At 39.9% G+C, this 13817-nt stretch overlaps 1 protein-coding gene across 3 annotated transcripts in view; it reads left to right on the plus strand.

The window, feature by feature from the left end:
* Positions 1 to 13817, plus strand: part of MRPS27 (mitochondrial ribosomal protein S27) — a 63968-nt gene that overhangs the window by 41795 nt on the left and 8356 nt on the right. For all 3 annotated transcript variants that reach the window (XM_050945271.1, XM_050945272.1, XM_050945270.1), the window contains exons 5-8: positions 4935 to 5049; positions 5958 to 6036; positions 6742 to 6857; positions 12161 to 12263. In XM_050945271.1, coding sequence (XP_050801228.1) covers positions 4935 to 5049; positions 5958 to 6036; positions 6742 to 6857; positions 12161 to 12263 — 413 coding nt within the window. The remainder of the gene's footprint in view (positions 1 to 4934; positions 5050 to 5957; positions 6037 to 6741; positions 6858 to 12160; positions 12264 to 13817) is intronic.

Below are 13817 nucleotides of genomic sequence, written 5' to 3' on the forward strand. Positions count from 1 at the left end.
CAGTTCAGTGGCCATGAGAATTGCCATATTGATTTCTCCGCCATTAACACTAAACTATTCCAACACTGAGCTACACTAATACTGGTATAGATTCTTCCCCTTGTCTTTTCTGAGTGTGTCATAATAATCTGATATTTCTTGAAGTTTTATCAGACCTGCAAGGAATGAATCTGGATGACATCTGGATGATAACCGCCTGGTTTTTCCACTGAACATATAGGAATTGCTAGAGGCTTCTTTAAATTCAGTATGTATCCTCTGGTTTGCCATAACCTGCTTTCTGTAGTTTATCCACCTCCTATCTTTTTGTCTGTCCCTGCACATACTGCATTCCCTAATTATATCTTGTGTGTTTCAGAGAGGACGGGGATATTGATACTTGTCTAAATGACCAGCACTTTTCCCTCTTCCATTTCAGACAAAAGCATCTGCTACAACATTTGGATATTTCATCTGGGTTAGTTATAAAAATTGAATGGTCTATTGGCTTCGGTCCCCAACTGATACAGTAACCTACCCAAGCACAGTAGGAGGCAGAAATGATGAGAAGACAGATACGATATATTTTCCTTTCATAACTGATTCCCTCATCCCCCTGCCAGGAAAAATGTGCTGCTGCAAAGGGGTCTATACATGCATGTACATGCCTGGCACAGGCACACACATGTGTAGTGGAGACAAAGTGAGTAAATTTGGCACCGCTCCCTGTCTCCCCTTCTCATGCACAACTGTTTAGTACTTACTTATTTCTTAGATAGTAAGCTCTTTGGGGCAGGGACAATCTTTGTTCTGTGTTTGTACAGGGTTAAACACAAGGAGGTCCTGATCCACAAGGGAAATAAAAACAACCCAGGAAACTACAGACCACTTAGTTTAACTTCTGTGCCAGGGAAGATAATGGAGCAAGTAATTAAGGAAATCATCTGCAAACACTTGGAAAGTGTTAAGGTGATAGGGAATAGCCAGCATGGATTTGTAAAGAACAAATCGTATGAAACCAATCTGATAGCTTTCTTCGATAGGATAACGAGTCTTGTGGATAAGGGAGAAGCGGTGGATGTGGTATACCTAGACTTAGAAAGGCATTTGATACGGTCTCGCATGACATTCTTATCAATAAACTAGGCAAATACAATTTAGATGGGGCTACTATAAGGTGGTCCATAACTGGCTGGATAACTGTACTCAGAAAGTAGTTATTAATGGTTCTCAATCCTGCTGGAAAGGTATAACAAGTGGGGTTCCGCAGGGGTCTGTTTTGGGACCGGCTCTGTTCAGTATCTTCATCAACGACTTAGATGTTGGCATAGAAAGTACATTTATTAAGTTTGCAGATGATACCAAACTGGGAGGGATTGCAATTGCTTTGGAGGACAGGGTCATAATTCAAAATGATCTTGACAAATTGGAGAAATGGTCTGAGGTAAACCGGATGAAGTTTAATAAAGACAAATGCAAAGTGCTCCACTTAGGAAGGAACAATCAGTTTCACACATATAGAATGGGAAGAGACTGTCTAGGAAGGAGTATGGCAGAAAGGGGTCTAGGGGTCATAGTGGACCACAAGCTAAATATGAGTCAACAGTGTGATACTGTTGCAAAAAAAGCAAACATGATTCTGGGATGCATTAACAGGTGTGTTGTGAGCAAGACACGAGAAGACATTCTTCCTCTCTACTCTGTGCTGGTTAGGCCTTAACTGGAGTATTGTGTCCAGTTCTGGGCACCGCATTTCAAGAAAGATGTGGAGAAATTGAAGAGGGTCCAGAGAAGAGCAACAAGAATGATTAAAGGTCTAGAGAACATGACCTGTGAAGGAAGGCTGAAAGAATTGGGTTTATTTAGTTTGGAAAAGAGAAGACTGAGAGGGGACATGATAGCAGTTTTCAGGTATCTAAAAGGGTGTCATCAGGAGGAGGGAGAAAACTTGTTCACCTTAGCTTCTAAGGATAGAACAAGAAGCAATAGGCTTAAACTGCAGCAAGGGAGATTTAGGTTGGACATTAGGAAAAAGTTCCTAACTGTCAGGATAGTTAAACACTGGAATAAATTGCCTAGGGAGGTTGTGGAATCTCCATCTCTGGAGAAATTTAAGAGTAGGTTAGATAAATGTCTATCAGGGATGGTCTAGACAGTATTTGGTCCTGCCATGAGGGCAGGGGACTGGACTCGATGACCTCTCGAGGTCCCTTCCAGTCCTAGTGTCTATGAATCTATGACTGCTACAGTAATATAAATAATAATTATTTGTACACTGGTGGTGCGCACAGCCTATTGGGTGCTGTTCACCCACAAAGGAAAACCAGTCCCAGCTCACAATCACCAGTGTTTTAGTCATCTTTATTGAATACCCTCCAAGGACTTTGATGGTCATGTCGTTTTCAGAAACTTTCACTAATGAGATTAATTTCAGGCTGACTCCAGTTTTCATACAACATACCATTTCCTGCTGAAGCCTTTTACCGTTCACTTGCAATTTAACTTTTGAATCAAGAAATATTTCAGCTTTACAATATGCTGTAGTGCTTCTAGCATGCAGGGAGAAATAATGGAGGCATCGCTGTGTCTGGTATCTTTTAGAAGAGAAACACAGCTCTGCTTAAAGATGACTGTTCAGATCCATTATTAGTCTTCAATTTTTTAATGTTCTCTTCGATCCTTTACTACCACCCCACTGGAAAAAGATATTAAAGACCAGATAGATGTCAGTGGGATATTTTTAGTGTATCTGAAAGTATTACTGTCATGTCTTTGTAGTGCAGGACTGTAGTTTTGCACTTAGGAAAGGATGTTAGCTGTTAAATGAAGCAACTTTGAATGATGCTGGCAATGGATGTCAAGATTTCATTCTGACCTTTTTTTTTTTTTAAATGACTGGTGAAATAGTCTTTAGCAATTAGATAATTGTCTCATCAAACTATGATTAAGTCTGAGTGTCTGTAATTGATGCTTTTTGTAAGCATTAGTGAAGCAGGACTTTCATTAAAACAAATATAGGATCTTGCTGTTAATCAGAGTGGGGGGGGGGAGAAGAGTAGAAAGCAAGTAGATCAACAGAATGCATGTTATATCTATTTAAAAAGCGTGCTCTCATCTGCCACGTAAATAACTTTATACTTAGACCTTATTCAGTTGTTTACGTCTCAAAACCTCTGCTTTTGGCAGTCCAGTCTCTAGCAACTCTGCAGATTCTATAGACTTGAACATTTTCTCCCTGTTTCCAAGCTTGGTGATCTGTATAGCCTTTAGCCATAGGATATAATTCGTAGGAATTCATGAGGAGGGTGGGGGGAGAGGGTTGGTGGCTACAATAATCCGATAAATGTTCCGGAAAGCATGCTCATTCAGATGGAAGAGCCAATCCTGCAACTAAATGGTGATGTAGCGTGGCTCTAGGCTGCTAGCATCTGCACATTAGTACAACTCAGCCATCACAGTTTTCTGCAGGAACTGTAGCTTTTGTACTTTAGGCATAAAACCTTTTCTTGATGCACAGTGCAAAATGTGCAAGGTTTCAGGTATCTCTTGATACTTAGATATGAAATTCAGCCCAAAAGCAGGACGGACCCTACCATATAGGGCTTTTAGTTTATTTTACAGACTGTAACTACTGCAAGACTCTGCAGGTTTTGGTTATTAATTTTCCAAACAAATTGTGAGACATATTTGGGTGAATTAGGATGAACCTTCCAGCATTTAATCTTGCAACTTTGGATCTGCATCATCCCCCCAACCTCAGCTGTTCATCATGGGCTGCTGCTCTTTGTGAAAATGACCACCAGCAGCAGGAAGCTGACTGTGAGGTTTATGAAGAGCAATTGGAGCTACTATATTAGCTGGAGTATGAGTTCTAGGTTTTTTGTTCTCTGGTGCAAAATATTATTTTCAGATACTCTCTTTTTGTGGGGAGGGAAATGGGAAAGAATAGGCATTCATTGGAAAATACGTTTAGTCCTAAAACCTCAGAATTTAAGGTTGTCTCAACACTTTCATTATAAATCCTGCTTTCCTCTACCTTCCCCTACTCCAACCTGATAGAGCACAGAGATTTGTTCTGGGTTGCAACTTGGCTTGTGAGGTTTTCTCCCCAGAGGAAATTCATTTGAAGTTATGGTTGTAACAAAAAGTAAATACACAAAGAATTAATTACCCTGTTTAAATGTAATGTTTGTTTTTATTCAGTGGGCACTTCCATGAGTCCGAGTCTAATCAGACTGACATTGGTGTAAATAAGTGTAATGCTACTGAAAGCAACTGAGGTACTCAGGGGTATGTGAAGTGGGATATGTGAATCAGGCCCAGGCACCTCAAAAATATTTTCCGACTGGAAATAAGACACATTTTTAATGGTAAGAATAATTAACCATTGGAACAACTTACTAAGGGTCGTGGTGGATTCTCCATCACTGACCATTTTAAAATCAAATGTGTATGTTTTTCTAAAAAATCTGGGGGAAGTCCTGTGTGTTATACAAGAGCTCAGATGAACTCATTTTAAAATTAAGTAATCCTTTTCAGTTTCTTTCTGTCCCCTTCATAACATGATAAAGTTAAATTCCTCTAGGAGAATGGAAGGGCTGGCTAGATCCTTTCTTTGATGAGCATAGACAATGCTTGCTAATACTACAAAATCATTGGGGGCAGGGGACAGGTCCCATAGTATCTGGCTTATCAAAACTCAGGTAGGCAGGATAATTTTATAAAATTTGCATATATTTACTATTCTAATATTAATAAGTTGGGCCTAAGGCATCAAAGTTTAGGCAGAGCTTTCATACTGCTGCAGCTACAAAAAGATACACCTTTTTTTGTGGGGTCAGGTGATGGTGGTGTTCTTAAATACTGCTGATTGTTTTAAATTATGCCCTTTGCACCTGTGAGACTTCTGGGAAGAAATTAATTGTAACTTAAGACTCTTCTGTTTTGTCCTTTAGGTTTCGGCATAGTCCAAACTGCTGGTACCTGAGAGACTGGACCATCCACAGCTGGATCAGACAATGCTTCAAATATGGTGCACAGGACAAAGCCTTGTACACATTAAAAAACAAGGTCAGGTTTTTCAGAGAAAAGGCAAGATTTTATTTGATCAGCATTAGACAAGTGTAGCCTATTCTGAATTCCTGTGATAAGCAATGTCTCTTCATAGACTGCAGTCCGGATTACATACTTTTGTTGAATTTAAAAATATAGGTGGAACAGAGCTTGAAATAAGCTCTTCCCAGCTTTTTTTTTTAACTCTTCCCTACTTGATGTCTTTTCCCACAACCCCCCACATGCACAGTGGTAGTGTCCAAAAAGTGCTGGCCACTATACAGACATGTGGGAAGACAATTCCTTCCCAGTCCTGAAGAAATCTAAAGAGGACAGAAAACCACCAATGGGTGGAGGAACAGACATGTCACAGAAGCCTAGTTATCAGGGTGATAAGCACATGAGCTCTGATTCCGAACACTTACACACATGCTTTAATGTTATGCAGGTGCATAAGTGCTTGCAGACTTGGGCCATGGATGTCAGTTCTTTGTTGTTTAAATTTAAACAAGTAAACACCACATTATATAAGATGCCTCTCCCATGTTCTAATCACTCTAGCACAGGGGTCGGCAGCCTTTCAGAAGTGATGTGCCGAGTCTTCATTTATTCACTCTAATTTAAGGTTTCACCAGTAATACATTTTAATGTTTTTTAGAAGGTCTGTTTCTATAAGGCTATAATGTATAACTAAACTATTGTTGTATGTAAAGTAAATAAGGTTTTTAAAATGTTTAAGAAGCTTCATTTAAAATTAAATTAAAATGCAGAGCCCCCTGGACTGGTGGCCAGGACCTAGGCAGTGTGAGTGCCATTGAAAATCAGCTCGTGTGCCGCCTACCCCTGCTCTAGCACTTATTAAAATCACAATTCAAAACATGGAACACTAATTTTTCAATGTGTTTTTTTTTCTCTCTCCTTTTTAGGTACAATATGGAATTTTTCCAGATAACTTTACCTTCAATATATTATTGGATTATTTTATAAAGAATGAAAATTATGAAGGTAAGAAACCAAATATCAGTTATGTCATCAATTTTATGCTTTTCATAACAATGGTACATTGGATTTTTAAAAATCTTATAGTGAGTTAAATCCAAAATTGTTTTTCTTAAAGCCCTTTTTTTCCCTCTGGAGTTTAAAACATCTTCTTCCCTGCCCCCAATCGACTTTTCCACATGATTACACTTGGTTCCTCTGTTTCCTTTGGTGTCTTTGCATAACACTTAGGAGTCATCAGCTTTCTACCATCTTTAATTCCTCTTCAATCTAAACCACCTTTCCCCATGTTTTTGAAATCAAGCATATTGTATATTATGTGGTGGGGTGAAGGTAGGGAGTATTAATTAGATATCTGAGACGGAATACTCATTTAATAGCAGAATTATTGCAAACAGCTTAATCACGAAGTCACAGTTTGCTGGTAGGTATGTGCAGGTTCCCCACCTCCCCGAGAGACGGTAGTTGTCTACACCAGGGGTTAGGTTCTATAACTGCAGCGCTTAGGGCGATGTAGTTATACCAACATCAGATTGTAGTGTATACCAGGGCTCAGACTAGCTTGAATGGTATATAGTAGTTCTCTAGTACTAGGCATAAGGAGGCTCGTTTTTTCTCTTATCATTCTGATTCTGATTATGCATCCATTGAAGTCACTGAGTTTTGCCAGTGTTTTCAACCTGTAAATTGTTATTTTATTTTCCTCCCTAGATGCTGTGTCAGTAGTTACTGAGATCATGCTGCAGGAAAGCTTTGATGAATTCTCAACACAGCTTCTCTCCCTCCATGTCTTATACCAATACCTGGCAACCAAATCAGAATTTACAGTAAGCTCTCTGCACATTAAAACTATTTACAGTGCCTCTGGTTCAAAGGGTTACTGCATCCCCAGGGGGCACTAAGCTAAGTAAAGCCCATCCAAGTTAACTTAGAAAATGAAGTGATCTAGTGCCAACGTTTCAGCTGATTTTAACAGCATAGGAAAAGCAAAATCTCTGTCCCTTTTAGTTACCTCTGTCTCTCAAAAGGAGGCTGAGTATTTCTAGATGTTTAGGAGATTAAATGAAGATGAACCAGAGTTTATGGTGCAGATCAGGCATCTTTCTTTCTATCTGCAGGATTGACTAGTACTGGGCTCTCCAATCCATTTGAAAAGTTTTATAAGTGCAAATAAGGAAAATCTGTAAAAAGATACATTTACTATTTATTAACTAAACAATGCAGTATGGGAAGCACCACAGAAAGAGAATGTAAGTATTACTCACAGTTAGGGATGTTATTCAGTGGCAATGATGTCAGTAAGGGTCTAGTGCTGTGAAGTTTTTTCACTAGGATTTCTACCACCTGTTGGGCTCTGGAAATATTGGATTCAGTAGACAATACTCAGGTTTTTTTAATTAGGTTCGTCTCTTATCACTAAGGCTGCGAGTTTGTCATGGAGGTCCCAGATTCCATGACTTTCTGTGACCTCCGTGACTTCTGCAGCAGCCGGTGCGCCTGGCTCAGGGGCAGCTCAGGAAGCCCCTGTGCTCGTCGCACCAACCGCTGCTGGGGCAGTCTCGGGCCATCGTGCCGCCCACACTCTCCGAGCAGCAAATTTTGGGTATGGGAGGGGGCAGGGGGTTGGGGCATGGCATGAGATGGGGTGGGGTGGGCTCTGGGCAGCGCTTATCTGGGGGTCTTTCCGGAAGCAGCGACATCCCCCTTGCTCAGCTCCTGGGCGGAGCACTTCCTCTATACGAAGAGTGCTTAAAGACCCCATTTTTGTTACTTGAAACAAACATATTAAAACAAACCACAGATGTCATAAGGTTTTCATCAATTGGCTAGTCATTCATATTTTTTTCATTGCTGATAACTGTTTAATTGCCATATTCTCCTTTCTTCCCTCTCATCCACAAAAGTCAGTCATTTGAGTTGTCTTTCCTGATTGCATGATCATGAATCTAGGCGAACAAAAATCCTATGCTCTATTTGGGTATATGCAAATCATCTACATACATCGCTTGCACTGTTACCATGACCACAAATGCTAGTCAACATGACAGAATCCATTGTGTGTTTGATATGCATATTCAGACACCGTTAGGTGATAGAATATTCACACCCAAATGCCATGTCTTGAAAATGTGCTTCTAGATGACTTATTAATTCAGGATGCTGAATCCCTCTGCTATTGAAAGCCCATGTACTTCAGGAGTCTCTTGGCTCAATATTTTCCCCCTCACAAGGATATTAATTTGTTTAATATTTTTTCAAGGTTTGGGGGGACACACCAAGATACTGGAGTGCAATGCAATAAAACAGAGTTATTGAAGAGTTTAGGGCACCTTCAATTCACTGTCTTTTACTTTCATTCTCTTTTGTGTTCATAGAGATAATAAAAATGTAGGGTTGGAAGGGACCTGAAGAGGTCATTTAATCCAACCCCTCATGCATGGAGGCAGGACCAAGTATGCCTAGACTGTCCCTGACAGATGTTTGTCTAACCTGTACTTAAAAACCTTCAGTGATGGTTCTACAGCCTCCCTTGGAAGCTCATTTCAGTACTGAACTGTCCTTATTGTTAGAAAGATTTTCCTAATATCTAACTTAAAACTCCTTTGCAGCAGGTTAAGCCAATTACTTCTTGACTTACCATCAGTGAATATGAAGAACAGTCGATCACTGTCCTTTTTATAACAGCCTTTATCATATTTGAAGATGGTTATCAGGTCCTGTCCCTGCCCCTTCAATCTTCTTTTATCAATACTAAATATGCCTAGCCTTTCCTCAAGGTCAAGTTTTCTAAACCTTGTATCATTTTTTGTTGCTTTCCTCTGGACTCTCTCTAGTTTGTCCGCATTTTTCCTAAAGTGAGTTGCCCAAAACTGGACATAGTAGTTCAGCTGAGGCCCCACCAGTGCTGAGTAGAGTGAGACAATTACCTCCTTTGCCTTAGACGTAATTCTGAGTAATGAGAGTATTGTATTAGTCTTTTTTGCAGCTGCATCAGATTGTTGACTCACATTCCATTTGTGAGCCATTGTAACCCCCTAGACCCTATTCTGTAGGACTACTGTCTACCCATTTATTCCCCATTTTGTATTTGTGCATTTGATTTTTCCTTCCTAAGTGAAGTACTTTGCACTCATCTTTATTAAATTTCCTCTTGTTGATTCCAGATCAAATCTCTAATTTATCAAGATAATTTTGCATTCTAATCTTATACTCCAATGTACTTGGAACCCCCCTCAGATTGGTGTCATCCACAAATTTTATTGGCATACTCTCCTCTCCTTCATCCAAGCATTAATGAAAAAATTGAATAGTACTGTTCCCAGGACAGACCCCGCTGGGCCCCATTAAATATGCCCTCTCAGTTCAACAGCAAACCATTGATAACTAATTTTTCAACCAGTTGTGTAACCAGTTTGTAATAATTTCATCTAGATCATATTTATCTAATTTGCTTGTGAGAATGTCATGCGGAACTATCAAAACTTTCACTAAAATCAAGATATCACATCTACTGTGTCACTCCCATCCACTAAGCCAGTAACCCTGTCAAAGAAGGAAAGTAGGTTGGTTTGGTTTGACTTGTTCTTGACAAATACGTGTTAGTTATTGCTGATCACCCTATGATATTCTAGGTCCCTACAAATTGATTGTTTAATAATTTGTTCCAGGATCAAAGTTAGGCTGAGTGGTCTATAATTTTTTGGGTCCTTTTTAAAGATAGGTACTGTGTTTGCCTTTTTCCAGTCTTCTGTGACCTCACCAATCCTCCATGAGTTCTCAAAGATAATTGCTAATGGTGCCAAGATTGCATCAGCTAGTTCCTTACCTATGCACGGATAAATTTAATCAGGCCCTGCTGACTTGAATACATCTAACTTATCTAAATATTCTTTAACCTGTTCTTTTTCTGTTGTAGCTTAGAATCATAGATTCATAGAATATTAGGGTTGGAAGAGACCTCAAGAGGTCATCTAGTTCAATGCTCTGCTCAAAGCAGGACCAGCACCAACTAAGTCATCCCAGCCAGGGCTTTATCAAACCGGGCCTTAAAAACCTCTAAGGATGGAGATTCCACCACCTCCCTCAGCAACCCATTCCAGTGCTTCACCACCCTCCAAGTGAAATAGTGTTTCCTAATATCCAACCTAGACCTCCCCCACTGCAACTTGAGACCATTGCTCCTTGTTCTGTCATCTGCCACCACTGAGAATAGCCTAGCTCCATCCTCTTTGGAACCCCCCTTCAGGTAGTTGAAGGATGCTATCAAATCCCCCCTCGCTCTTCTCTTCTGCAGATTAAATAACCCCAGTTCCCTCAGCCACTCCTTGTAAGTCACTCCTCATAAATGCCCATGCCCCCTAATCATTTTCATTGCCCTCCGCTGGACTCTCTCCAATTTGTCCACATCCCTTCTGTAGTGGGAGGACCAAGACAGGACACAATACTCCAGGTGTGGTCTCATCAGTGCTGAATAGAAGGGAATAATCACTTCCCTCAATCTGCTGGCAGCACTCCTACTAATACAGCCCAATATGCCATTGGTCGTCTTGGCAACAAGGGCACACTGCTGACTCATATTCAGCTTCTCATCCACTGTAATCCCCAGGTCCTTTTCTGCAGAACTGCTGCTTAGCCAGTTGATCCCCAGCCTGTAGCAGTGCATGGGATTCTTCCTTCCTAAGTGCAGGACTCTGCACTTGTCCTTGTTGAACCTCATCAGATTTCTTTTGGCCCAATCCTCCAATTTGTCTAGGTCACTCTGGACCCTGTCGCTACCCTCCAGCTTATCTGCCTCTCCCCCCAGTTTAGTGTAATCTGCAAACTTGCTGAGGATGCAATTCATCCCATCATCATTAATAAAGATGTTGAACAAAACCAGCTCCAGGACCAACCCCTGGGGCACTCTGCCTGATACCAGCTGCCAATTTGACATCGAGCCATTGATGACTACCCGTTAAGCCCTACAATCTAGCCAACTTTCTATCCACCTTATAGTCCATTCATCCAATCCATACTTCTTTAACTTGCTGGCAAGAATACTGTGAGAGACCATATCAAAAGCTTTGCTAAAGTCAAGATATATCACATTCACCACCTTACCCTTATTCACAGAACCAGTTATCTCATCATAGAAGGCAATCAGGTTGGTCAGGCATGACTTGCTCTTGGTGAATCCGTGTTGACTGTTCCCTATCACCTTCCTCTCCCTCAAGTGCTTCAAATGCTAGTGTTCCTTCCTCTTGTAAATATTGTAAGCATCCACTTACAATTAACTTTTTTTTTAGAGACAACTGAAGCAAATTGAAAGCAGTCTGTGGCTGACAACTGTTCATCCTCTTTCTCAACTCTTGAAGTCTGCTTCTTTGTTTTTGTTCTGCTGAAGGAGAATACTGTATGTTTCCCAAGGTCAAACTACTTGTGTGGTTTTAATATACTTACTAATTTGGCCCCAGTCTCCCAGCCTCATGGGTGGTCTGGATCTTTAGGGAAGCTCATGCAGTGCTTCTTCCTAATAGCAGAGCCATGTCTCCAATGAGTCCTAGGACATTGCTAACTAGACAAGTGTGTTGGTGTATTTTGTTTGGTTTTGCCCTAATATTCCTTTCACAATTGTTGATGCGGCATTCTCTCTGCCCAGTGATTTTCTACCCTGTTGGCATTCTCTTCACTGTGGTTGCAAGACTCATACATTTTAATTTCTGATCCCATGCCTGCCCCCACCCCCTTTTTTGTGGGGTTGGGGTGACTGCTCCCATGCACAGATCTGTGTAATTTTGTTTTCAATAACATTGCCCTGAATATTATGAATTTCAGAACACAGGTTCAGATCTTCAACTAGTAAATGAAGGTAGCTCTGTTGATTTCAATGGAGTTATGCTTAATTATACCAATTAAGGATCTGGGCTACTGAATTTGTTTTAATACTCTGTTCCAAGAAGATACAAATCCTCTTAAATGCAAGCTAAGACTGTAACTTAGAGTTTTTGGTAGGGAGTGATTTCCAGAATTTAAGGATTTTTTCCCTCCCCATGTTGTACGATATAAGGCAAGAACATGCTATGTTTGATTGTTGCCATTGTAAGTTAATGTTTTATACAAGCAAGACTTATCTGGTTTGAATTATTTACAGTGGGAAGAGGAGAGAAATCTTGGAGCCTCTCTTTTGCTTACAGGCCTAAAACAGACAAACACTGTGGGTTTTAGCTCCCAGCTGTATGGCTATACATTCCTTGGTAAGTTTTTAAGTTCCTTACATACCAATATTTTTTTCCTCCACTGTACTTATTGATTTCATTAAAAATCATCCCATTAAATTATTCCTTTGCTATATTAAAATGTCATCATCATTCGTAGACAATAGAATTAGGCTTAAATAAAGTGAAAGTTTTGATACAAATACAAACCAGATCTTGAGTGATTTTCAGTCCATCTTTAGCTTGCATTAGTCAGGGTGGGGAGGTCACCATGATGTGAACTAAGAATGGAGTAACAGATTTAACTTGGAAAATTGTGCCTAAAATTGCCATCAGTTTCACACCTTCCCTTTCCTGTGGGCTTCCCCTTCAGGTTGCCCTGCTACAGTGGAATAAGTAGAGGTATTCTTTTAAATGTTAGCGTTTCATTGGAACATTAGTGTTTCCAAAGTGAGATTGCCGATATTGGAAGTGCATTTTCCGCAGCATACCGAGTATGCTGGATGTGTGTAAGTAGCACCAGGTGTGGTGTGCTAGGTAACGTTATTTAAATAAATAGTGATCAATCTGAATTCTCTTGAAATTTCACCTCTGTATTTCTTTTAACTTTCATAATTCCTGCGTTTCACAGGAGACTATAAAATGCATAGTGATTTTCTTCCCTTTCCACTGCAAAACTGCCATTTACCTCTGGGTAAACACCTATTTTAGCAGCAAGCTTTACATGATTGCTCCATCACTATATCGGTTTATTTTAGAAATCTATCAAAGGTAATAAAAACTAGACATGTTTTGAAAATGTAACTTCAAAGTAAAATGTGTAGTGGCAGAATAAGGATATCGATTCTGATTTAACCTGATTGTAAGAAAAAATTGCACACAATCAAAAGGGAGATAAAAGTTGTAAGTAAATTGGAAATCAAGTTTTCCATGGGGCTGTTAGTTTACCATCCCTTTGAGATATTGTTACAGGTAGATTTTTGCTGTTTGGTTGGCATTCAGATTTGTTACACCATATAGATTGGCTGGGAAGCGGTTCTATTTAGAAAATGTACTTTACTTTGTCTGTGAGCAATAGTCCTCATCCCATGACATTGACATTCAGTGGATCAAAAGCTATTTACTGCAATGTCACATATTCTACAATCTTGCCAACACTAAGAGAACAGACCTCTGCAAGAGTGAAAGATGTCTCTAGGCATAGACTGACCTGGAGCACTTTAGCAATTTAAATTTAGCCATAGTCCAATAAGCTTTGTCTTTGCATTTGTTACTGTGCTTTTCCTAAATCATCATCCTCCATGTAAGAAAAATCTGTGTTTTAATAGCTTGCATTGTCAGAGCCATCATTCTAACTAAGTTGTACAATTAAAGGTCATATGAACTGCAGTAAGCGAGGTAAAGCTGGATCAAAAGAGTATAACAAAAATACACCATTAGTTACCATGGTGACAGTCAAGAGCTTAGACTGGTTACCATTGTAAGTCAGCATTTACCAACATATTACCACACTGTGGAATGTTGATTTTAATTTCTCTGTATGTAGAATAGGTGTTTCATGTTTTATGATGTGTTAACTCTTGGTAAATGGGC

The sequence above is a fragment of the Gopherus flavomarginatus genome, chromosome 3 (assembly GCF_025201925.1).
Source record: "Gopherus flavomarginatus isolate rGopFla2 chromosome 3, rGopFla2.mat.asm, whole genome shotgun sequence".
NCBI lineage: Eukaryota > Metazoa > Chordata > Testudines > Testudinidae > Gopherus > Gopherus flavomarginatus.